Source organism: Osmerus mordax, chromosome 1, assembly GCF_038355195.1.
Source record: "Osmerus mordax isolate fOsmMor3 chromosome 1, fOsmMor3.pri, whole genome shotgun sequence".
In the NCBI taxonomy this organism is placed as follows: Eukaryota; Metazoa; Chordata; class Actinopteri; order Osmeriformes; family Osmeridae; genus Osmerus; species Osmerus mordax.
The window spans coordinates 14,375,909-14,402,739 of NC_090050.1; the positions used below are offsets into that span (position 1 = coordinate 14,375,909).

General features: G+C 41.5%; 1 protein-coding gene across 1 annotated transcript; it reads left to right on the top strand.

The window, feature by feature from the left end:
- Window positions 1-161: 161 nt before the first annotated feature.
- mst1rb (macrophage stimulating 1 receptor b) lies at window positions 162-10,657 on the top strand. The gene is made up of 20 exons (XM_067234555.1): window positions 162-1,370; window positions 2,706-2,882; window positions 3,133-3,255; window positions 3,405-3,575; window positions 3,660-3,820; window positions 4,145-4,280; window positions 4,449-4,585; window positions 4,949-5,128; window positions 5,262-5,361; window positions 5,606-5,824; window positions 6,185-6,331; window positions 6,497-6,650; window positions 6,982-7,071; window positions 7,217-7,432; window positions 7,540-7,620; window positions 7,818-7,999; window positions 8,256-8,365; window positions 9,034-9,199; window positions 9,289-9,425; window positions 10,426-10,657. The coding sequence occupies exons 1-20, from the start codon at window positions 162-164 to the stop codon at window positions 10,655-10,657; spliced, it is 4,128 nt and encodes a 1,375-aa protein (XP_067090656.1).
- The last annotated feature ends 16,174 nt before the right edge of the window (window positions 10,658-26,831 follow it).

The following is a 26,831-nucleotide window of genomic DNA, read 5'->3' on the forward strand; positions in this document are numbered from 1 at the left end:
TTACTAATGTTCCTGGCACTCAATTTGTGACCTCCTACTTCTAAATTTCGGATTCTTATCTTATCAGGTACTGGCCATTAAGGATGCTATTGCCCAACCGCCTTACCTGGAGGTAACCCAGAGAGGACCGTGCTGCTGTCTCCCTGTGTCCCAGACTGGAGATGGTCCACTGGGCCACACTGTGGGTGTCATGTGTCTGGCTCCAGACATTCCTGGCCTCTGCCTTGGCTATATGTCCCTCGACAGCCCCCAACCCGGTTAACTTCTCAGTGGTTTACACCATGCCCTTCTTCCAAACTCTTAACTCAATTCAAAATATAGTTACAAACCCACAGTATCTGGAGGTGTATGTGGCCTCGCAGAACAGAATTGAAGCTGTGAACAGAAGTCTGGAAAAGGTATGGGAGCTTCACACAGGACCAGTGGGCAGCCCAGAGTGTCAAATGTGTGATTTGTGTGACATTGACAAGGACCCCAACTTTTTAGAAAACACAGATAACAAGGTCCTATTGTTGGATACATTCTTCATGTATTTATACTCTTGTGGGAGTTCTCAATATGGTGTGTGCCATTTCCATCAACTTAACAGTCATGGTCAGAAACCCTATTTTTCGAAGTGTTTATTCAGAAAGGAATCCAACTCTGCAGCCTACTGCCCTGACTGTCTGGCCAGTCCTCTTGGTACCAAAGTTACCATGGTAGAGGAGGGTCAGACAGTGTACTTTTTTGTGGCTGCCACTGTCAATGACAGTGTGACACAGCGCTACGGGAGGAAGTCCATATCGGTGCGCCGGCCGTTGGCCACTGAAGATGGATTCTACAGCGACGTGCGAGGACTGACTGTCCTGCCCGGTCTGCGCAGAACATACAATATTGAGTACACCTACAGCTTCTTCACCCAGGAGTTTGTCTATTTCCTTTCTGTTCAGAGAGAGAGTCCTGACCAGGAGTTTTCACCCCTCCAGACACGGCTTGGTCGTCTTCCGCGCAATGAGTGGGAGATGAGGAGGTACCGTGAGGTCATTTTAGAGTGCCGCTTTGAACCCAAGCGCCGTCGGCGCCGGAATGCAGCCAGTAAGGCCTTTAAGGATGTGGTATACAATGTCGTCCAAGCGGCCCACTTTGGCAAGGCTGGCAGGGAGCTGGCAGAGGAGCTAGGTGCCGAGGAGGAAGATGACATCTTGTATGGAGTGTTTGCTGTCACAGATGACAATGGTGTCACAGAGCATGAGTCAGCCCTGTGTGCTTTTCCCATGGACAACATCAACACAGCCATCAGCGATGGGGTAGATGACTGCTGTGAGTCTGGCCCTGAGCAGCTGTCCAGAGGACTGTGCCACTTCCAGTACTGTGAAAGCTGTCCCCATGAGGTGAGTTCAACACCAATAATAACCCCGCTTCAGAGTGGTTTCTTTGGATTTACTTTGTCGGAGCCATCTATTGATCTATGAATACAATTGAGAAAAATAATCAACAAATAATACAACCACAATGAACATATTAGCATATAAACACTATGAACATACACTATAGACACACAAACAATGTAAACATATTTACAATGAACGTTATTATAAGCAACAACAGTATAAACAAATAAACAATACATAACAATATGAACATTATAAGCGGCATGAATGTGAAGCAGTGCATTTATGCTTGAGCTGAAAAGCGAGTGCACTGTTTGTTTGGCTCAGTAGTAGTAGTAGACTGTGGGAGTTGTTTAAAGTAATGATGATGTATACTGTAGATCCAGTATGAACACTGACAGAGAGAAGTTTAGAGAACAGTTTATTTTAATGAACTATGGATGAAAGGATATGGTGACTATTTATCTGGACACACATTTCTCTTATATTTACCCTGACTTTGAAAGACACTGGAATGTTTTAGACATGTATGTTGTTATTAAGGCATAGTGTGTTGCTACTGGCATGACATGGATGTTGACAGACACAGATCATAACGTCTGGTACAAGTTATGTGTCTTTGTTCTTTGTCTTAACCTTCTCTGTATTTATCACAGAAGCAGTAAAAATGTGACTCTTCAATCTAGAGACCAAAGAAACCCTTGATTTGTTTCTACATGCAGACAAATATTGTAGGTATTCAGACCAAGGGAGAATTCAGTACTGTGAGGGATCTTTCTGACCTGGCAGATTTCCTCTCTTCACTATTTTAATGTAAGGTCACACTGGGCCGTAAGGGGAGGAGTAACACCAGAAATACCATTAGAGTGACCTCAATCAGCCGCTCATTTAAGCAAGGTCTTGATATGGAAGCTGTTTGATGACGCACAACTTCATGGAAAAAGTTCAAATTTGCCATTTGTTGCAGGGAACCGCTGAAGAATTTAGGATAGTTGGCAGCTATCTTAAGCTTTAGGGTGTAAGTTATTTTTGAACTTCTGTAAATGTGCGATCTTGAATACTTCCTTCTTTGAAGCAGTGTTCCCATCTAATGTGTCTCAGATGCTTATTTATTTTCTGTGAAATGTTTGGCACAAATGCTTCAGTGGAGAAGGGTCAAGGTTAGCTGTGTATATTCTCTAGCCTCTTCTTTGACATTCTCCACAGACGCCTGGAGACAGTATTCAGAAAAGGGCTTAATAATATGTTCAGGCACAAATTTTGAAAATGTATCTTCATATCCTAATGGCCATGGTCTCCAGTCCTTCAGACATACATGTTCTTACCTCTTTGCAGAGCATGGAGAACAATGCCACTTGCAGAGACCAGCCCACCATGGTGTCTAAGCCCTACTACAGGGTGGACCTGTTCAACAGGCAGATGAAAGGCGTCCTGCTCACCTCCCTCCTGGTCACCATCATAGAGAATAAGACAGTGGCACACATTGGCACCTCCAGTGGGCGTCTGCTACAGGTATACAACATCAACAATGTATGGAGGACATAAAGGACCATAAACAAAGTGTTAATATTGACAAATGTATTCGGTCACAATTCTTTATTTCACAATTCATATAAATCCTTTAAAATCTACAGCAAAAAGAAAAGGTTTTGGCACTTTTTTTGATTCATTATAGATACCCTAGAATAAATATTTGGTAGCATAGCATTGTAGCACAACCAAAATAACTATATTAATATCAATGCAATCGTGTTTTTGATAGCTTGTTTTGACAAGGTCAAGCCCGATTATCTTTGCAAATTACTCCTTGGTGGAGAACCAGAGAGTGACCTCTATTGCTGCTGTCCACTCCTCGGAATCTCTACTCTTTGTAGTTGGAGACAAGGTAAGCATTGTCTTAAAATCAACATATTAAACTATAAACTTTATTGGTGTATAATTTTGTTGGATGGGTTATTAAGACATGGAATCCCATACAGTTTACACAATCATCAAACACTGTAAAAATCAGTTTCCTGTCTTATTGTGTGACAGATGATCCAGGTGCCTCAGCGAGGCCCAGGGTGCCAGCATTTCCTTACCTGTGCCATGTGCCTGACAGCCCCCAAGTTCATGGGGTGCGGCTGGTGCTCTGGAGAGTGCTCTTGGGAGAGTGAGTGTCGAGGTCGCTGGAGGAATGAGACCTGTCCTCCGGGTATCACTGGGGTGAGATGTGCTGGATTGTTTTTAATTCAAACGTTGTTCTTGTTCCTGTCTAGTAAAGTTCCTTCTTTGATTTATCTGGAGTAGTTCTTCCCAAGGACAGCACCTCACGATGGTCAGACCGAGCTCACAGTTTGTGGCTGGGAGTTCCGGTCACCCCAGCGTCCTACCATAAGCTCCAGAACCCACCAGGTGAGACTGGGACAGACAGGCTGCGCCGTGCTTTCTCAGAAGAGCAACAGCACACAGTGAGTACATCAGAGGTCATACCGTAGATACCAGATAAAAACACCCTTGGTTAGGTCCTGAGATCAAATGTATTTGGGAATGTATTTTCTTAACAATAGCTATATTTTTCCAAAGATGAACTTGGAGGAGATATGAAGATTCTCTGGAGTTGGACTAATTTAATCTTCATGATTTTAGTTCCTCGTTATTGTTAGGAAAGATAGTCTGGCTAAACGAAGCATTTTGATCTTCCAGGTATAAGTAATGCAGTGAAAAGGCTTAACATTCCTTTTGGTTTGATTTTGAATCAGTCTTCATTTGCTTTTGCTTTCACTTCACCTTAGCCTGGTGTGTAAGATCCGCTCTGGGGAGATTGAGCTGTCCAAGCCAGTCAACGTCACTGTGGAAGTACATGAGGGCAAGGTGGAGGGGCGTTATTCCATTGACGGAAAAGCGGAGATGCCTGGATTTACATTTGTGGTAATGGGGTTGACGCCCAATTAACTGCCTTAATCAAGGCAACCTTTTTGAAAAGTGCAACATATAAATATACCTGGTGATATCAGTGGAACACAGCGTTGTTAAATACATACCTATACTTTGCAACTTCTTGAAGTTGACGTGGAATCTCTTTGCTCCCTTTATCAGATTCCCAACATCACTGAGATCCAGCCTAATTATGGTCCTCGTGTTGGGGGAACCCTCATCACTGTCACTGGTCCTCACTTGGACGCTGGGAGTTCCAGGAAGGTTACTCTGAATGGAGAACCCTGTCCCATAAGGAGGTGGGCTATTACTATTACATCATTTACCATATTCCACGCCCTACCGATTTAATTAGAGGGTTTGAAAAATGTCCCAAGGGGAGAGATTTGTCCTGTGTAGATCCAGGCTTGTCCCAACATGTGTTACCACAGACATTGTACAAAGAGTATGAGGCTGCTCAGTCTTCCAGTGAACCCTTCAGTCAAAGAAGGTGCTGTTAATGGAAATGTTTTCATGAGCAGATCACTGCTGTACTGCTCTTTGTCAATGGTTTTGTGGTAATCCATACCAAACATTCCTTTTTTATGTTCACATCTATATAGTATGTTATTCATTGTGTAAGTCATCCTCTTACACCTCCACTCTCCTTGACTAATCTGCAGTTTCACCGTGCCTCGAGGCAATGTGTCCTCCATCATCTGTCTGTCCCAGCCCATCTCAGAGGTCAGGGATGTCCCTCTCAGCGTCTTCATTGACAAGTCCCCAGTTCTCACCACCAAGGTGTTCTACTACAGGGAGAACCCAGAGATCACAGCTGTCCTGCCAGACTGCAGCTTTGACAGGTAGGTCTAATCATCCATCTACTGAAGCTGCCCTTCACTAGCTAAAGAGGATAGCACTAAACTTGGGTGTTCTATGTTGAGCTGTTAAACACAATACTCCGTATCCTTTTGTACTTTGTTCTGTGAACTCCAGGGGGTCAAAGATAATCATTGAAGGGAAGAACCTGGACTCTGTCTACCGCACCATCATCCGTTTCAAACCCAATGAGAGTCACCTGAAGCCTGTGATGACGGTGACAACTGTATCTCTTTTTTGACACAAATATGACACAGATATCAAAATTAGCACTAGCAAGGAATTACTTTAACGTGGCAACAGCCCGCAAATCCTTCTCAAAGGGATCATTGGGTATTTGCACCTAGTATGCGTCCAGTTTGTTATTGTTTTAACATATCAACTATATTATGACATGCACAACATATTGTAAGTACACCCACATTTCCAATCCTATGCTTACAACTTTAATTTTGTTCCAGGAGTGTAAAGGCAAATCAAAGCCCACAGAGATGGAGTGTACCAGCCCTGCCTTCCCCAGGGATGAGCCAGAGGAGGGGGAGCTTTCCTTTGACATGGATGGGGCTGTTCAACTCTGGAACAGAGAATTCTCCTATCATCCCTATGGAAAACCCATACCGTTTGAAACAGAGGGGCATGTGCTTAGTTTGTACCCTGGGCAAGATGAAGTTTCACTGCATGTAAGGCCAGCTGTGCTATTGCAAGCGTATAGTTAGCACCATAAGTCCTTGGACAGTAACACATTTTTTATTTGCGTTACTTTATGACTTTCTGTCATTTAGCCAACTAAGAGCACATTCTGTCCAAGAGTAATTTAGAGCAGCTGAATGTTTAAAGACAATCCTTAAAGTATATGAAACAAAGGATTATTGCGTTATTCTTTATGACGTTAAAATATAAACAATGTTTATGACTTTTGAAGCTTTCAACTCCCAAATGAAAGCTGACAATCTGCACTCTCATTGTACAGACCCTCAATACAATTAAAGGCAGAATTATACATCTTTAGATAGCATGCCCATACATCTTTTTATTCACAGCATCAAAAACTCAACCTTGTGAGTTCCTGCATGACCATCACCATGACAGTGGGAGGAGTTGACTGCGGTGCCAAAGTCCTGGACAATGAGATCACCTGCAGGATCCCCAAAAATATGACCATCCCTAGTGAAGGGCTGGCTGTGAAGGTTAGTATAACCATGGAAGGATTTCCAGTAAAGAAAATGTATATGACCTATCTGCCAGATTATGATTCTATAATTGGGACATTTCAGTTGAAAAGGAAACATCATTCGTAGGCCTCCTTGCTGCAATCAGGGCTGAACTGACTCAAACTCTCTTATCTCCTGCAGATCAGCATCAACGGGGATGTTCACAACGTAGGGTCAGTTGTCCTGATCAGCAACCACTACATGGCGGGCATTGTTCTGGGGATCCTGGGAGCCTTGGTGGCAGGAGCTGTGCTGGCCTTTGTTGTCATGAAACACCTGAGGAAGACGAAGAAAGGTGAGGTTTTCTCTGGACTCTGGGTAGAGTAGTTTGCACAACCTCAAACAGGATGTAAGCTTAACTAGCTCTTTAAACTAGGTAATCCGTAACCCCCCCCACCTCCAACCCCCCAAATACACACACACACACACGCACACACACACACACACACACACACACACACACACACACACACACACACACACACACACACACACACACACACACACACACACACACACACACACACACTCAGACACCATACAAATATATTCACAGCCCAGGATAGTTCTAATGAGAAAATGTTCTGCTATGGTTGATGATTGAAAGCTGTTGTGAAACCTCTCAGCGTCTATGGTGGAGACCCGCCTGGCCCATAACTCTAACCGCTCTGGAACCAGCAGCGTGGAGCTGTCACCAGTAGGGGACTACAGAAGAGGTGACACACTGGCAGGATAGAAAAAATATTATAATTTACGTTCTAAATATATTCCATCTCAATGAAAGTGGATACCATTTGAAAATGTTACAAAACTGAACACACTTCATTTTAGTGGTTCCAATCCTAGGATCTGTCATTCCAGTGATGTCTCAGAGCCCCTCCACCACCCTGGGAGTCCCGGTGGTGTTTCCCAGTATGGGCTACACTGCTGGCAGCATGGACCCCAGCCTCACCCCCCTCATGACCCCAGAGAAGATCTCCATCACCAGCTTCAGGCCAGAGCTCCTGGAGGAGGTGAAGGACGTGCTGATCCCAGCAGAAATGCTCATCGTCCAGCATCACCAGATCATTGGAAAGGGTGTGTCTCAGCTCCATCGCAGGCTGTGAGGAAAACAGATGGGAAAAAAAGAGTCTCTCGAGAAATCATGATATGTTTTTCACTGTTCTTTTCATCTCTCCCATCAGGTCATTTTGGCACGGTTTACCATGGCTACTTCACAGACCACAACAACAGAGAAATCCACTGTGCTGTTAAATCATTAAACAGTGAGCATATCACACCCTGATGACAATGATTTACAATGTTCTTGAGCTTGTGTCCCAGGCTATGGACACTAGTTTATATGACCGTTGGGTAAACATGAACCAAACCACTTACTGAGGAAACAGTAGTTACCCTTTTGAGTTTGCAACTATGATCCACATACACACACATCAAATACTGCATGTGTGTGTGTTACCAGGAATAACAGATGTGGAGGAGGTGGAGCAGTTCCTGAAGGAGGGTATCCTGATGAAGGGGTTCCACCACACCAACGTGCTGTCTCTGCTGGGCATCCTGCTGCCTAAGGAGGGGCTCCCCCTGGTGGTGCTTCCCTACATGAAGCACGGGGACCTGCGCCACTTCATACGCTGTGAGAGGAGGGTAAAAAAGTGCCTCCAGTACAATTTTAAACATATGTTTGAATACAAAAGTGCAAGGTTTGACTTAATCAGAGCAATAGGGCTTGGAATTTGTAAAAAAAAAAAAAAGAACAATCGTAGTAATGGGTGGTTCCGACATTGAACTCTTTACCATAGCACAACACATGGGTTATTTGGCGATATACCACAGCCTTTCATGGTTTAATGCTTTAATATCTACCGAATATTTGACATGTTGCTCAATATTCTTGCACTAGAACCCCACGGTGAAGGACTTGATTGGCTTTGGCCTCCAGGTGACCAAGGGGATGGAGTACCTGGCACAGAAGAAGTTTGTGCACAGAGATCTGGCAGCACGGAACTGCATGTGAGTGCAAAAGTTGGTCATCACCACATGAAACAGCATTCAGCAGTTAGTTATTTGCCACTGGTTGAATACAATTATATATGCCACATATTATCATCAATTGAGTTGTGTTGTCAATGTTCAAGTCTATATGTAAAGGGCTGAGATGGTCTTTGGTCGGTAGGTGTAACCGTAGATATATATAAAGATTAGATGTCTTACGGCAGAGTCTAGAAACGTCCGCACATGGCGGCCATCTTGCTACAGTCAACTCGCTCACCCATAACATTGTGTTGATGCTACATGTACTTTTTAAATGACCATAACTTGCTCAATTTTCAACCGATTTTTAAACGGTTTGGTTTGTTATCAACGTCAGAGATGTTGTTATGCCACTGCATACTTAAGAATAATTCTTTTTTTTTTTTTTTTTATAGAATAGAAGTATGCAGTGGCATAACGACATCTCTGATGTTGATAACAAACCAAACCGTTTCAAAATCGAGCAAGTTATGGTCATTTAAAAAGTACATGTAAGCATCAACACAATGTTATGGGTGAGCGAGTTGACTGTGGCAAGATGGCCGCCATGTGCGGACGTTCGACTCCGTTGTCCGGCAACGCGGACGAGACATCTACCCTTTATATATATCTATGGGTTTATCACTAATCTCTCTGCTGCCCTTCAGGCTGGATGAGTCATACACAGTGAAGGTAGCAGACTTTGGCATGGCCAGAGATGTCTTTGATAAGGAGTACTACAGTGTTCAAGATCACAGGAAGGCCAAGCTACCAGTCAAGTGGATGGCAATTGAAAGCCTGCAGACACAGAAATTCACCTCCAAATCAGATGTGGTGTGTAACTCAATCAAGAAGATTTTGGGGGGAAAATACAGCATTGTATATCATTGCAATATATTTTCCTTATGTGTGTGTTGTTGCAGTGGTCATTTGGTGTCATGATGTGGGAAATGCTCACCAGAGGAGCCAGCCCTTACCCTGAGGTGGACCCATATGACATCACACACTACCTACTGAAGGGCAGGAGGCTGCCCCAACCACAGTATTGTCCTGACCCCCTGTAAGTAGGGCTAAAGATGACCATTAATTACCTTTTAGCCTGTACACACTTTGTTCCAGCTCGATAAAGTATTAGAAAAAGATATTTCAGAATATATGTATTGGATGAATGTACACAATTCTCATTTAATACAGTAGTTGTTCCGGAAACAGAATGTTAGAACATACACGCACAGGCATGCGCGCACACACAACACACACACACACACACACACACACACACACACACACACACACACACACACACACACACACACACACACACACACACACACACAAAGAGTAGAATTAATACCAGTGAGTCAGCATGTTTTTCCCATCTCAGTATCAATGATAAATCCTACAGTGTCTTGCCCAATAACACCGGAAAGATAGATGATCCATTAGAAATGAGAAGTGGATACTTGAAGCCTAAACTAAAATATTAATACAATCATTAACAATATAAATACACTTAAATGACATACACTTACAACTACAAGCAAACTGCATAAAAGTGTAAAAACATATGTATGTATGTACTGATCCTAGTGAGTCAAACCTGCGCTTGACTTGGATGTAATTCCTGTCTGTGCAGCACAGCAGCTTTTCCTAATGCCTTGGGGCCTCCAGAAGTAGCCAAGCCTGCCACCATATTAGGTCGTTTTTTCTCCACTGTAAACAGATGGCACTGTGAATCGATTGGTTTTATTGTTGAGATGCAGCGAGCATACCATAGCTGAAAAGTATAGAGTATACTTAAATCTAATTTAAATGCATTAAACGAGACCTCAATACATTTTAATTACACATGTATCTTTTTCTACACAATTGGAAGTGTACTTAAAATTTACTGATGTGGTAAATTAACATACATAATGACAACTTTAATATAAGTAAGTACAGTATGTTTGTACTTATTCTGTAGTTATACTTTAAGTGTAGTATTTATTTTGCTCAGGTAATTGTAGGTAAAAGTGGAAAAGTCTTTGCTAGCTTACAAATCTCTTCCCCCTTTCCAGGTATGCAATTATGCTAGAGTGCTGGGACCCTGACCCAGAGAGCAGGCCCAGCTTTACTACTTTGGTTGCTGCTGTTCTTACCATATTGTCTGGCCTCGAGGGAGAACACTACATTAGCCTCAAGGTTACCTACGTTAACCTGGACCAGCCCCGGCCCTACCCAGCCCTCACCGAGTCTCCTGACGAGTCAGAGTCTTCTGCAACTGAAGACTCTGGCTCCATCTCCTCATGAGAAGACACCTGCAGGTGTAGAACGGTGCTGTAGCTCAATAAGGTTTGAACCAGTTCTAGAGTTACTGGGCAGTTGTTGTCAATGTTTGTGAGTATGTGCAGCCAAAGCATTGTGGCAGTTGGGCAGCAGTACAGCTTAATAGTAGCTTGGTGTTTCAATCTGCACTAGGCTTTTATGAAGAGCAGGAACTCATTTCATAGTGTCCTCAAAACCATGAATATATTGAATGTGCTGTCTCTATGTTTTCTCTTAATTCTCTTGAGATGTAGTGATTGATTTCTGTATATTTTGGATCATAAGAAATGTACCTATATGTCTCCGTATCTGATATACTGTATGTATCTGACACCACACTGTTACATTATTGTATGCCCAGCACAATGTATTTTAGATTGACTTTAATAAATTAAGATATTTATTTGTTCATAGACTTGTCATTGTGAGAGTGGAGTAAATTATTTATGTAAAAGCGTTTTGTTTTACAATTTCACATTTAGTTGACAGGGTTTAACCAAAATGACTAAACTGGGGCTCGGTTATGAAGCGAGCCTTCCACTAGAGGCCAGTGCCTTATTAGGTTTTTCACTTACAGTATGATTGGCTTAAGATACCAACCAAGGCAGTCCTAAACCCATGGTACGTGACTCCAATGTTTTCTGTAGATAATCTTATCTAATATTTTCTATGTGTTATGCCGCTAGTCTTCAACATGCAAAGCATCCCAATGGTATTAGGTTAAACCTAATCAGTCTTTATTCTGAGATTACAATCTCAATCCATAGGTAGGAAGAGACTGGCACCATACATAAAAACCCTCCTAGACTTAAAAAGAGGATGCTGACCTTTTAAAAAAAGTATCAACGTTTTGAAAACATTGTTTTTAGGAAGCTCAGAAGTCATACAGTACACAACAATCCCACTTCCCCCGTAAAGAAATCCCAGACAAATAAAACCAGAGGGAAATACACATCATAATGTTCCATGCTGCCAAAAACAAAAGTGAATTCTCACATGGTGGGAGCCTTTGATTCATATATATATAGAGGAAGAGATAGATAGAGAGAGCTCTCCCATTGTCAAAGTATGCGAGAACATCCCGTAGGGCAAAAGCCAGTTTCACAGGAGTGGCAGGAAGAGAAGATCTCCCTACAGAAGCTCTCTGCCTGTTCTGATGCTGCTACCCCTGTGAACTCAAGTCCCAACTCTTACCTGTATGGCTCTCCCTCTTGATCTTTCTCTTGGAACCTGAGTCACGTTAATGCTGTCTCTCTGAATGTTCCTTTATTTTGTTGCGGTTAGCCTCAAGTAGGGCACAGTCATGAGTGCCTCCTATGTGGAAACAGTAATGCAGGAAAGGTACTTGCATTGTACTAAATAATACACATAAATATTAAAAAGTGTCAATGTTTATGTTTAGTATACCTCTGTGAGATGTTGATAGCTTTGGTAATGGTATCATGATGATGATGATAATTGCAACAGTTATTTTGTTGTTTGAATCCCTTTGTAATTTACCTTCCTATAACTTTGTCCAGATCATTATACCATTCATGTTCTGGTGTTGTGGTGTTGAAGCAGTGTATGTCAGTGATGTAGTCTGCCTGCTGACAGTGTTGATCTGAAGCATCCATCAGAAGCGCAGGCTCCTGACAGAACATGCCCAGCTATGCTGACTGGGGCCCGGCCAGATGAGAAGAATGCACACTGTTGTTAGGTCTCTGTCAGAGTTCTTTATGTGTAGGAAAAACTTTACTCCCCAGAGAGATCCAGCCTGCATCTTTAATATAACCCATGAATAATTGACAGATATTTTTTGAAAGGGGAGCAGAAAAATCAAAATCTTTTCTCTCCAAACGGTGTTGACCGTGGATTGGAGATTCACTTTGACAAGCTGATATTGGTCCATTGTCTAGGAAGACAGACTTGAAGTTTTGCGATGTTAAAAGCTATTGATTTCACAGCAACATGCCAGAGTTGTTTCACCCATGCGGTGTTGAGGTCAAGAAATATTGTTTTGTTTTGTGAGATGTTGGGGTAAACATGTGGAAAGATGTAAAGAATCCGGAAAACATTAATGGTCTCTTCCACCTTATGTATTGAAAAAACGGAAATGTGTGCCTTCAATGCCGATTCAAAGAGAGTAAAATTAAAACGGTCAAAGTGTCCCCCAACACCTCAACATCTCTTCTAATTTATTTGGCTTGGACTTACAGTAAGTTCTGACTTAAGCTCTGTCTACATCCAAGATGGAGGATTGGGACAAATGATTTCCTGCCAACATTAATCTTTATCAAGTCTGGTAGGTTCTGCACACTTGTCCCTGGGTAGTAGTAGATTGTAAACAATACTGTGGAGGACTATTCAGGTGTGTTCTCATCTCAGCTGGAGCTTGGGGGGTGTTAAATCAGTGGTGTTGGACTTGCTATAGACGAGCCCAGGGAACTTACTTACCTTACTGTCAAGGGATCTGTGCTGTTGGACAGAGATAGAAGCTGAACAGTTGGTAGACAGAGGGCACTCACCTTGCACTCAGCTGACCTGAGTTTTACAAATAAATGAAATATCTAGACAAAACTTCCAGATGCTCATGCTCTCTTTATGGAAAAACAAATACATTTTCTAAAATATTGAAATACTCAAAACGTAATTACTTTTGTGAGATGGATCTTTGTGATTAGAACATTCTTCAAGGGAGTCAGATGGCTGAGCGGTTAGGGAATCAGGCTATAAATCAGAAGGTTGTGGGTTTGAGTCCTGGCCGTGAAAAATGATGTTGTGTTCTTGGGCAAGGCACTTCACCCTACTTGCCTCGATGGGAATGTCCCTGTACTTACTGTAAGTCGCTCTGGACGTGTGTCTGCTAAATGCCTAAATGAATGTCTTCATTACAGGACTTGTGATAAAGAATAAGTACAGTTGTCCTTCAGAACTTCTAGACATAGGAACTGAAACAGAAAGAAATATGGAATATTGTGCTTTGGAAATACACTATCGATCCCTAAAACATTCCTTGAGAAACTAAAGTATTGAAGCACAGATCATGTAAACAATACTAAATTGACTATGAATGAAATGAACACAAATCTGTCCCACTTGACCTAAAACTATAGTGGGGCAAGACATTTTCATTTTATACCACAGCAATGGCTTGTGTCCAGATGAATCAATGTTAGTAGTTGTGGTTTCTCATCCTAACCTGGTCCTGACTGAGATTACATATACATTTCTTTGATCAGCTCCCTGGACATTTTGATCAAGCATTCTCATTATGGAAGTCAGTGGTCCCAATGATTGAATACGATCACTGAAACATGAAGTATTATGCAACAACAACAATCAACAAAGAGAAAAACTAGAAGAGCTTTTGTTGTACGTCTGCACAAAATATATTTTTTGGCATTCATGAGGAACCTATATTTTGCGAATGAATTGTAACAGGTTTAGACTGTTACTTTTAAGGGAAGGGATTTTGCTTGTTTAGACAATAACAGATACCCTCCTGGTAATTTATATTTAATTTTGCACCAAGCACATCTTCATGGCCTAATGCTAGGATGAATGCCTTCAGACCATGCAAATGATTCAATGGCCTCTTCATTCTTCTACATCGTGGTCATACTGCACACAAATTATTTATGAATCAAATTAGTGCAAGATTTAACATGAAATCCCTGTTTTAATAATATACAACCTTTTAATTTAGTAAAAGTCTTACAAAACCTTCAAGCCAATCAGCAAGGTACTATTATCCTGAATAATTGGGAAATGAATGGTGTTCATTTGGGAAAAACACAGAATCTCAGTCATCGAGAAGGACATCCATATAGTTTGAGCACTCTACCAGTAGACTACCAACAAAAGGAAAAGTTATGAACCTGAAAACAAGTACCTGCAAGGGTTCAACGTTCAAGCCTCACACAGTTCCTTTCCCAATTACTTATTAATGTGAGAAAATGATTGTTTTATGTTATGGTCTGCGATATCTTACAGGTTGGAATAGAGAACACAATTTTCCACAATATCCAAAGTATCATTTATCGCATCAGTGCCAATGGGCTGTATTTGTGGATTATGTTAAGAAATGTCTGCACATCAGCTGAACTATTGGATCTGGGTTTGTTACAGCCATTTGCATGTAGACAGTTAGTGTATGAAGCCACATTACATTATGCTAAAGTCAGCGAGTAGATGCGATTTTGGAGGCATTGGGCCTTTTTATGATGTCCAAGGCTCGTGTTTGTCTCCCGTTGAGACAAACATGAGTTAGTTGACAACTACAGAAATCAACATAACTCATGTATATGGGACTGGACTGCCTCTTCAACACCCTCCTCTTACTCATCATGATCAATGACCCACCACCAGGCAAACAGAGACCAGTGTAATATAGTATTGCAACATTCTTTAGGGTTTCAGCAACATCATGCTGACATTTTCTCTCCCTCTGCATCAAAATCCATTTTTAACCATGGTATCTGGCCTCGCTGCTGCTTGTCAAGTGCCCCGGCCTCCTGTCAGATTGTGGGCTTGCACAGAGGTATAATAGCTCTTACTGCTGTTATGTGGATGTAGATGTGTTGGAGCTGCCCACCTGTCCTCGACCATCTGTGGAGTAGCAGCACTGGGTGACCGTTACATAAGGCATTCAAACCATCACATCCCACCCTCATTACTACCGTATGGCAAGTCCCTCGAAATCATACATCGCAGCATGATTTTATATGTAAAGTCCTACTTTTCACAAACATTTGATGTGTTTAAGCTTTAGGCCGTTAAGGTAAGGGTGACAGTATTTCCGCACACAATTTGAATGTTCAAATGCCTGTGTTAGAGAGGGTGGGAGAAATTGAGAGACGTTTTTGTACATTTGCATAATATACATTATGTTATGTAAATCTCTTTATCCTTGTAATGCAGACCTTTGGTAAAATATTCTCTCCCGATCTTCTACATATCACATGAGAGTCGAGGAGGTATATAGCAAAGTAGTCAACAACATTATAAAAACAAACAAATACTGTACATATAGTCACCTCAATAAACTGGAGCCTGAAACAGTCCTTCCACAGAAACACTGAAGATAGAGTAGGTCAAAACACAAAATTAGGTCTGGCTTATGGGTTTAATAATTGACAGAAAAGAAAGCAGAGAAACATATTGCTGGCACAATAAGGAAAATGAGGAGACAACATTATTTTAATGTGAACACTAGATGACAGACATTTAGATGGGCTTGCAATGTGGTTGGGTCCAGGACTACTGCAGCACAGTGCCTGCCTGACACACTGGCATGCAGCAGTCATGTCCAGAGCTTTGGAACAGCCAGGGAGCTGTGCCTGGCAAAGCACCCTTAGAGCCCTCTGACACTCTCGCTTCAGTGAACGCAGGAGGGTTTTGTGTAACCTCTGGCCAATAGCTCTCAGTAGAAACAAAACTAATATACTATATTTGTAACAATTCCATTTGAATTCCTTCAATTAAGCCACGTGGTAGTGATCCAGCTCTTCCTCTGAAAGATACATTAACCTATTATACATGTGTCAGTGCTTGGTTGAATGATTTGGGACAGCCACATTTTCCATCTGTCTTTGAAAACAAGGATATCAGGTCACGGTTAGGGTTGGTATTATATAGGACATGTACCACTGGTTTCTCTTGCATGGACGGGTCTATTTTGCAAGGACAGGTGATGATCTAAATAAGAACCCAACCAAAACAAGCCCTAGTTGTAATTCTGGTAATGAGAGGCATGTGGGTGGAGGCTTTACTGTAGGACACTGTGTCATGCAATTTATCAGGGCAGAAGCTAAGACCTTTAAAGATTTATGCATGACCTTTGAACAGAAGGCCAAACATCCACTTCTCTTAAAAAGATCAATTATGATTAATGACCTACCTAGTTAAAGGCTTTTCTACTTCCAACCTGGGCGCCAGTTGTATATTATAACGATTAACAATAAAATACAATACCGTATGTATGACTGCCAAGTTAAAAACAGGCAAGGTCATATCACAGGTGAAATGAGTTACATGTTAGAGCCCGTTCTGTCTCTCCCTGTTCTGATGAGGCTGGCTCTCCCTGTCTCAGTGTCAATCTCCCCTAACGGAGCTAAATGTTCCAGCTCCATTGACACCTCGCACCAAACGCTCTCACCTCTCATTTCCCACTGAACATCCCCTGTCAATCACACAGCCCATGAGGAGGCAGAGAGAAGCTCAGGCTGCCATCAGCACCTCAGTGTAATCCCTGATCTCACCCACGTGTTGCTCTGAAACTCAGACAGGAACCAGTAGGAGTCAAGTGGAATTTCACACACCTAAACAATGTGGAGTTGTCATGTCATTGACAACCATGCATAGTTTGTTTGGATTTTTGAGATGTTAGCAAAGCAGAAATAGTAGCAAGGAAATCATCATAACCCTATACACCCTCCACTATTTCCAAAATGCCTTGTTACCCATTCCATAATTAATACGTAGCATCTGGTATGTAATACTAAAATGTAATACAGAAAATGATTTTCTAAAGCAGGTCAAATGAAAGCATTTGAACAATATTTGCTTGCAGAATAAAGGAATCTCTTACCTTTTCCATTACTCTAACTGTATTCTAGGAAACAACTAAATTGCTCAAACTTGGATGATGAAGTAATTTAACTGAATCAGATGCTGCATACAAGGTTCACAAATACATGGATTACATCTATTTCTCATCAGTCCTAAGAATAATTCAACATTTTGACATTTCTAACCACAATTACCAACTAATGAAAATCTAATCATGTTTGTGTCAGCATACACCATTCAAATAAGGTATTCCCCAGACATTGCATCAATCATTTAATTAAACACATTTCTGAGCATAATCAGATCTAATTGCATAGATCTAAAACATCCTCAGCCCTCTATTTTGATTACTGACGGCTCCTCCTCGTTCAGCAGTTATGGAAATAATGGTTATAGTAATGTAAACAGATGGAGTGTGATTGTTTTCTAGAAAGTAAGACATAAGTGTCACTGCATGGAGAGTCATATCATGTGACTATGTATGGAACAGCCCAGCGTATGCAGGGGGGGTTTCGGGGGGTCTGACCCCCCTAATTAAGACTTGAACCCCCCCAAAAGAGGTCAAAACAACAAGTTGGGGGAATTGATACACGCCCTGGAGAAGAAGTTGACCCCTCGATTGTCATTTTATAATTCGCACTCTGAGCGTATGCCCACTGTGTTTTCATTATAGTTTTACTACAACCACAAGAGCACACAATGTCTATCCCCTGGGCTACTGGCTCCGGACGTCCAGAATTCCTCCACAAGTTCTCTATGTCAGCCAGTTTGACTAATGTTGCCATTTTGTAACTGTCACAAATGGCTGTTGGTCATTCCTTCATGCTTCAAACACTCCAGCAGTATGTTGTTGTGTGTCTTTAGCTTCAGGAAATGAATCATGGTAAAAATGGATATGTGCTTGTGTGCTCAGGGGTAGAACTGCACTGAACTGCATGGTGAGTGTTGTTGTGCAGATCATAGATTTCTTATTAGAGTTTTCCTGGGTTTGTTAAAGTAAATGATACGTTGGGGGCAATTAGAGTATTTCGAAACAGCATTGTTGAACTTGTGAAAATATATTTTTCCAACTTGTGAAATGTTGAATATATGGATTTACTGTTCTGTAAAACCACTAGTGGATGCAAAGCTTGTGTCACGCCCTCCACTTCCACTTCCTCCTAGTGGGGGCCAGTCTCTCCCCGGTCTGTGTGGTTCCAGGCTCCGGTATTCCAGTCTGTCTCTTCCATCTTACCTGTCAACCCTACACACCTGCCATCCATCACTTCATCAACCCAAGAGTATTTCAACCCTGGTGTTCCCTCCGCTCACCGCCAGATTGTCTGCTATGACTACACAGTCCATCCTGGTCTGGTCATTCGACTTAGACCTAATTTGCCTATTGAAATGTGAGTAACTTCTTTTTTGGTTCACAGATTCTCCAGCTACCCTACCCTGCCTGCCTGGTCGCTCTGCCTGTCCTGCCTGCCCTTCCTTGTCCACCTGGTCTGTCTGTTCACAAAAAAAACCTGAACCTCAACGCCGTGTGTCTTGGCTTGTGTCGTGCGTTTGGGTCCACTAGCCAGCCCTAACAGCTTTATCCAAATAGAATGATTACCACCCATTAAGAGCAAACACATGTAACATTATACATTACAACCCTATAACAAATGTCATTTACACAACTTTCATTTTTCCTAGTTATACATGTATCATCATACAAGCTGTGCTCAGGTAGGTAGGATCTGGAAATCCCCTTAGTCTGTTGGACAATGCTATTTTAAGATAAAGATATATCAAATAATGCAAATGTATCTAAGCAGTGGGTATTCTGATGTTTGCCAAGACATCAGTCTCTGTGGGATTTATAAAAACATTCCTATGAGAAACTGTTCCACAAGCACATACAGAAAAGATAAGCTCTTTGTGGGAAATGTAGGCTTGGTTGGCAGATCACATTTTGGAATGAGGGTGCTGGTTGTCTCCTGTCCCTAAAGAACAGCACACTGTGAGAAATCACCTGGACTTGGTTGGACACCCAAGTCTCGAGGGGAGCTCTGTAAATACACTGTGTCTGCCTGAATATGTTATCAGTTAAAAAGTTATTCATACCACTGTATTCACCAAGATGAAACATGTTTTGCATCCATAGGAGGATGAGATTTGTATCACAGTGTGCAGGATATATATTCTTGCTGTGGGCCTATTCTTCTTCCAATCAAATTATGCGAACTGATATGGAAATGTTATATTCAAATAATGAGTGTTTTTTTTCTCAGGATGACCCAAAAAAAGGAAATGCTGAAACAGCATCCTCAGATTGAACGTTGTAAAGTTCAGCACCATGGACAGCACCACCCATGCAAAGCAAAAGCGAGTGTAGGGAATTTGTTATTGAGAACCGGGTTTTAAAACTGCCCTGCAGATATTTTATGGATGCACAAAGACATTTAATGTGCTTTCCATAGACTTGACTCATCTGCATATGCCACTACTAAATGTATTACATTTCCTTCCCAGTGATTTTATTGATGCACTCTGACAGCCCAGACAAACAGTGACTGTGTCCTAATTTATAACCTCTTCACCCCTTATTCACCACTCCTTCATACAGATGGTGTTCTTTTGGAGACAGAAAAATTGTCATAGTTGGTGATTGTTAACATGAGAAAATATGTAAGAAAGGCAACAGCAACCCTGAATGAAAAAAATTGAAAAGCACAGTAAAAATAACATAGTTTTGCGAACCATAAAATACGTAACATATACAGTATATAGTAGAACCATACCTAGTCATCATGGAGAAATAATAATCTACTGCTTTTTTTCATTCATCAAGTACAATATTTTAGCAATGTTGACATGTCCCAATCCCACGCCTAGATCCCCTACCTCATTCGCAGTGTACAAGAGCACTGTTTTTTTTGGACTGAAAGTTTCTTTCAATTCTAAGTGCCTTCAAAGCCATTCTAACCTGTTTAATCATGAATCAATTGAAAACAATGTGTGCTGACATAATGATACAGCCACACCCTCACTGTGATAGAGCATATGATTGGTGGGAGTTCAGTATTGTAGGGGTACTGTTCATATAGGCAAACAGAATATAGGTTGTCTCCAAATGTCCAAAGCTGTCACTGTGGTACAATGGAGCTGTCAAGACTTTCCTTGTTAGTTGTATGTGTTTGGGAGCACACACACAGTGGTCCACAGCAAACCATATGACAGGCCTCTAATGAATCCCAACCATGTTCCCTTTCTCTGGGACCAGGAGTCAGGCAGTAACAGAACCCAGATGAGCATCCTGGTGAAACGAGCAAGAAGCCTGAATAAAATGTCTTACCTGGATGTCATCAGGCTACTGTGTACACTGAAGTGACATAATCAGTTGTCACGCTACGACTGTCTAAGCTGCAATGAACGCGAACCCCTTGTTTACTGTTTACTACTTGTTTACAGCTATGGGCAGTTAGTCAGGCAGCTGAAATGTAAGAAATGTTATCAACTAGAATAATGATGAACATGTATTTAGTAAAATCTACAGATGCTAAAAAAGGCTATGTAAAACATTCAATATCGCAAAGCAACATCTGTTGACTAAATAGTGAGCTTTTTGATCTAATCCTCCTCACGACCTCCTTAAGCATACAGATGAGACTGGAAGAAGAAAGACTGGAAGAAGAAGAGAGTTCATTCCATGCTGCCATCTCTGAAAAACTCCTTCTCCCCCTGCCTTCTGCACATTATCTCTCTTCGTGAGCACCATGGTGAGAAAAGGATGCAACAGCCCAGTTCATGTGACAGAGGGGTCACCATGAGTGTTGCTGTGGAGATTTTATGCAAAATCACAATATGAGTGGCTGTACAGTAAATGTCCTTGATTACATAAATCTATTACACGACTCTAGCCTTCCCTGCACAACACGATTTGTTTGTCTCTCAACATGCCCTTATTGCGGTGTGCCTGTTGCCAAGGTAACTGCTGTTTTCACATTGAGGATGTGTAGGTTGCCAAAAGAGTGCCAGAATTCGGTTCAATATGGATAAACCAATTCCTTAAATTGTATACATTGCATCATAGTTTGTTAAAATGAATGCACTAGCTTTTCACTTGCAGCATGAGCATGATTTTGGTTGATTTATTTTTACTGGTGGGATTTCTCCTTAAAACTTATCCAAATGGTGCTCTGGCTTATGTGAGAGGAATAAATGTTGTGAATAATGGATTAGGATCAGCATGAAAAGAGATATTGTGTGCCTGGACAATTTCAACTGCAGGCAAAATCACACCTTTTTTCAAATGTTTATGTTACATAAGCTTTATTTGGCAATTTTTCACACAAGTACAAGATATACGAAAACAGAGTAGTTTGGGTCTCTATAAGGAAAGAGCCGTCAATATCCCCCAATACAAGTGACTCAAGGTTTAAACAAAAACGAATGCTCAGGCTTGCAGCTGTATGAAAGTATTCAGCTACAATATACATATTGAATTTACTTTGGAGACTTATCAGACAATTGGAGAAAAACAATAATGGCATATCAACTAGGCATTATACTGTTGGTTAATTATTCCCATCCTAGATTACAAGACAAATAAATGGGGGTTATCTACCCTACCCAGCTGAAAGGAAAACAAACTGAATCTTATTAAATATCTTTGCTGATGCAGCTGTCAATCATACTCTGATCAGAAAGTCGTGGACTAGGGCCTATGGACCAAACCAACATCAAAGTGCTCCTTACCATCAGCAGAGCAGTGATTCACTGAATTATTCAGATCATTCAGGCCAGTTTAAACATTAATGGGCGAGTGGGAGTACCTCTTGGCACTTCCCAAGGGAATGACACAGCTGAGGGGACGCTCTAATTGCTAACTCCTGTCCAGCAGAAGTCTTTAATGAAAGAGAGTAGAGAAAGTTGTGGATCTTACCTAGAGATCACGCTGCCTGACCTCGGGAGAGTGCAGGAATGAGGAGGTCAGACTGTACAAGTCACACTGAACTTGCCATACAGTAGGCATCATCAGTTAACAGAGCATGGGGCACTAAGAAGGCAGTGACGGCATTTTGATCTCACTATTAAAAAGCAAAGGCAGGATCTTACATACTATTTGTGTACAAATTATTCCAGAGCTAAAGTTACAGAAACTATAAAAAAACATAACTTATGACAGAAGTTGGATCCCACAATGCTTCAATGCTACAATGACAGCTATAAACATAATCCATTTCTTAGCTGAACAAAGTGTTCACTAACACCTAGAGTACATTTGTTTCATGCTTTTTAGGGGAAGATGTCCTCAGTGCTTTTAAGCCTGGATAGACGAGGAAACAGGAGGTAATACCGCTTTAGGGAAATCATAAAAAAGAAAATATTTTTACCCATGAAATATTTAAATGAGACAGGAGCACCAAAGTAGTGGGAGCATACTTGAGGAGAAGCAGGAGTGCACAGCTCCCTGTCTAATCACACTGCTCATTGCAGATCTCATGCAGACATCAGGGGAATTGGCTGCTGGTTTTCATTGGCTTGTGTATTACATCAGTGTATAATCTATTCCCCCTTCAATCAAAACAGATTGCCCACATATTCATCGCAGACAGTAAGTGATGGTTGTAATTATAAAATATTTGTTTCAGTTGGTTCACAATTAATATAGAAATTTCTATGTTGCTAAAAGGTAGTAGTTGTTCACATTGACTCAGCCGTACTCTGTATATTTTAAAATTTTTATCAACTTCCTGGTGGATAACAAACATTTAATCAAGTCTCTCTTCAGACTCTTTTCCATGGTGCTCTGTGTTGCTCAAAATAACCACCACCCTAACATCCTGCAACACAAAAGGTTGCAACACCACTATAATATCCAGCAACATCCCCATTAGCAACACTACCACCACATCACCATCACTGACACCACCATAATCACCACTGCATAACACTGCTATTACCATGATCACCACCACATTAACTACCGTCCATACAACCACGATAAATACCAGCATAACAACCATCCCCATCACCTTTCTGCAACTACCACCTACCCCATCACTCCTCACCGCCTAACACAGTACTTACTGTACCAACCTCCCCACCACCTCTCCATCCATGGATCTATCCATGCATCACAATTCAACCCTCCCCCACTGCTGTCTGCTCACTTCTGAGCTCACACACGTCAGCCATTGCCATGGCAGTGAGTGAGAAGTATCCCATTTACAGAGCGTACACTGCGGGGAGGGAGGTGGTCAACTTCCTCCCAATCCTCATCCTCATCTCTGCAGGCTTCAGCCTGCCTCTCGGGTCAGGGTGTAGTAGCCACTTTATTATGCAGTTCGAAAGGAGGGCTCTCAGGATCTGAGGATATCATCATTGTCTAGGGGACACTCCATGGCAGTAAATCACACTAGATTCTAAAGGTTATTCAGCTAAGGCACTTGAGGCTCTTGACTATGCATGTGCTAAGGGAGAGACACATTGGTAAACAGACATCCCATATATTGTACAGTATGCTGTGGTGTACTACAACACAAACTAGTTTGGCTTTACAGTTGTGTGATTTGCTATATGCAGTTTGGTTTTTATCTAGACTAGAGTTTTCAGTCTAAGCCCAGTTCACAGGCCAAAAAGAGACTTATTCATGGTGATCAACTATTCTGTAAGAAGTTCTGTGTTCTGTCTTAGTAACTAAAGATAACTTAAGGTACAGTTGAGCAAACAGATGATTGGATAGTTGGTCGCATTCTCATAAAGTCTTCATAATTCCAAGGACGAAAAAAAACTACTTCTCAACGTCTTTACACGCATTTGCCTTGTCTTTCACCTATCAAAAGATATCCCACATTCACATTCATACTCTTCTATTCAGCACATACAATACACCAGAAACAAAAGTTCAGGGCATGAGTGCTTTCATGCTGTCATGGTTTGGAACTGGTCAGGTTACATCTCCTTAACAATGCAGTAGTTTATGGTCCTGCAGTGTGTACTTTACGAACAGTTCTAGCTGAAAAACAGTACATTTGAATATTATGGTTATCAGTTTGGAACATGCACCTGGAATAATGGAGGCATTAGACACTGGTTGAGTAGTCATGCATATGTTAATCTGGGATTTAGGGCGCGTTAAGCATTATTGTCAAAATGTTTCTCCAAAAGAAGGAAATCAGAGTTCCTGTTCCAAGCAAATGGACTGTACCATGTCTGCTGCCAAGAATACCCTGATATTTTAATGAAGCGCAAAAAAGGATTAAATTCAGAACAACAAATCAAATGTGAACTCAAATTGAGCCATGCAATTTTGTAACTATTGTCCATTGTCTTTATATAGGCTGGATGTTATTAGCAGACTGTGCTGTGGATGTGAGCAGGCTAATTCTATGCAGGGGACTTGTTATGTTCATTTATTAATAATTTCCTCATTTAGCTGTGTTTTTCCACTGCCTTCTCATAACTATGGCAACCCAATACAGAGACTAGAGAAGAGTCTGGGTCTGTAGTGAGAGATATATAGAGAAAGAGAGAGAAGTGGAGAAAGAAAGAGACAGTCCATCTTCCTAGTCAATGGAAAGGCTTTTATCTCAACAACTAAAAAACCCTGCAGACGATCTACCCACGAGCTAACGTCAACAGCATCTCACCACCTACCAGCTGCTTGTAATGCAGACAGTGTGTGGGGAGCAGCGAGCAGTGGGGATGCTGGGCCAGTGTATTTCACATATCCACTTTTGCCTTTAAGTCAACCAATTCTTTACTTGCCACCCAGTTATTGTCCAGGGGTCACACAACTCCTCTCGTTGTTGTCTGTTGGTTCCAACCCTGACGCTGCTTGTTGTTGTTTTTCATCCAGATGCCTGCTGGTGTGACCCTCTGCACCTGCGTCACTCATTCTTCCTCTGGGTATCCCTCCAAGGTTTCCTCAACACTATACTCTGCTTGTTGAGAGATGTAATAAGATTCAACCGTTGATGCAGATCTGAGCTCCTGTGGGGAGCAGGGGGTCCCAAAGCCCAATGAGGTTGCTCCTCAAAGTACCGGTGACATTTCTGCTATAATACCCTCAGCATGTCACTCTCCTCTGGGACTGTTGGGAGGAGGTCTGTCTGAGCCCCAAGCCAGGTTCCCAGTGCCATTGCTTGCATGGTTGTTTGTCTTGGTAGGTCACCTGAATTTGGTTGACATGGTTGACATTCTGCAGTTAGTTACTTTTAATAACTAATTAATAAATAAAATTACTTTTAATCGTTTATTGTATTATTTTGCAGACTTGCTTTTGCCATTAGTTCTGTTCTACTGTGTCTTTAATGTTTGCAAGTCTGTTTTACTGTGTGTTATTTCTCCATTTAATCAGTTTATCATCAATATTTCATGCTCTTTTTCTAGTGTTATAATGCTCCTCTATGAGAAGATTCATGTAATTTGTTCACACAATCACAAAATCTATGAACACTAGAAACAGTGAAGAAATGAATCTATGCCATGTTATAAAAGGGTGGTGGAGATGTTCACTTTTGCAGCTGGAAAGCCTGGGGCCTGTATTCCATGGTCGATGGCCAATCTGCGAGGAAACATAATGGATGGATGACTCGTGTAGTCCTCCTGTAGTTGTACAATTTAATTCAACGCTTCAAAAAGTCTGCATGTAACAATAATACTGTTAGGACTAGTATTGAGTTGATCTATTCATCTTTCTACATTCATTTCAGAAATTCATCCTCTTTTACAGTGTAGTTCCATACCTCCACAGGGGAATGCATTTTAATATGGCCAAAGGGCAATGTATTGCAATCCATTTGAGACATTATAATAACACAAATAGTACGTTGTGTTTATACACCGTAACACTTTTCCAGATGCTCATAAATAAAGAGAGAGAGAGAGAGTGAGAGAGAGAGAGAGGAAAGAGAGTAAGACAGTAAGAATGAGAAAGAGAGTTAGAGAGAGAGATAGAGAGAGAGTTAGAGAGAGATTCAATGATGGATGATGTTGAACTGGAGCGTGTGAGATAACATTCCCTCTCTGGTCTGAACAGTCTGCATTATGAATGGTTTTGTTCTGCACACGCGTAGGTTGTTGATCCGAACATCCTGAGCGATTTCCATCTGTACCAAAACCAGGACCTGAGAGACAGACGTTTTTTCATTCATGACTGCACTCTTCAATGGAAGGCACACTATAACGTTTTAATAACCTTCAGGTTGATTCATTTGTTTATGTTTATGTCCTGCACACTAGCAGTGGTTCATTTGGAGGGGCATAGTTCACAGGTTCACACAGTAGAATTGTATTTTGTGAATTAAAATTGGATTGTCGGGATGCAACCATTTCTTAAATCTCAATTGAATTTAATTTGTATTCAAATTCAATGTATAAAACCCTGGTTCCTGGTGTTTAAGGGCATGAGACCGCACTCAAAATATTTTCCTTTTGTTCTCTTCCTGAAGCAGCTGTGCTGTTTGTGTGTGTGTGTGTGTGTGTGTGTGTGTGTGTGTGTGAGAGAGAGAGAGAGAGAGAGAGTGTGAGTGTGCACACACACACACACACACAGCGTGAGCAAGACAGAGAGAAAGCAAAAGAGAGAGAAAGAGAGAGAGTGACAGCCACAAGGCCTGTTTGCCAGTGGGGA

What these genes read in the sequence shown, in the direction of transcription:
- mst1rb (XM_067234555.1), top strand. Translation starts at nt 162, where the DNA reads ATGGTCCACTGGGCCACACTGTGGGTGTCATGTGTCTGGCTCCAGACA. An exon ending in CTGGCAGCACGGAACTGCAT is followed by an intron (nt 8,366 to 9,033) that starts GTGAGTGCAAAA and finishes GCTGCCCTTCAG; the next exon opens with GCTGGATGAGTCATACACAG. An exon ending in TCACCTCCAAATCAGATGTG is followed by an intron (nt 9,200 to 9,288) that starts GTGTGTAACTCA and finishes GTGTTGTTGCAG; the next exon opens with TGGTCATTTGGTGTCATGAT.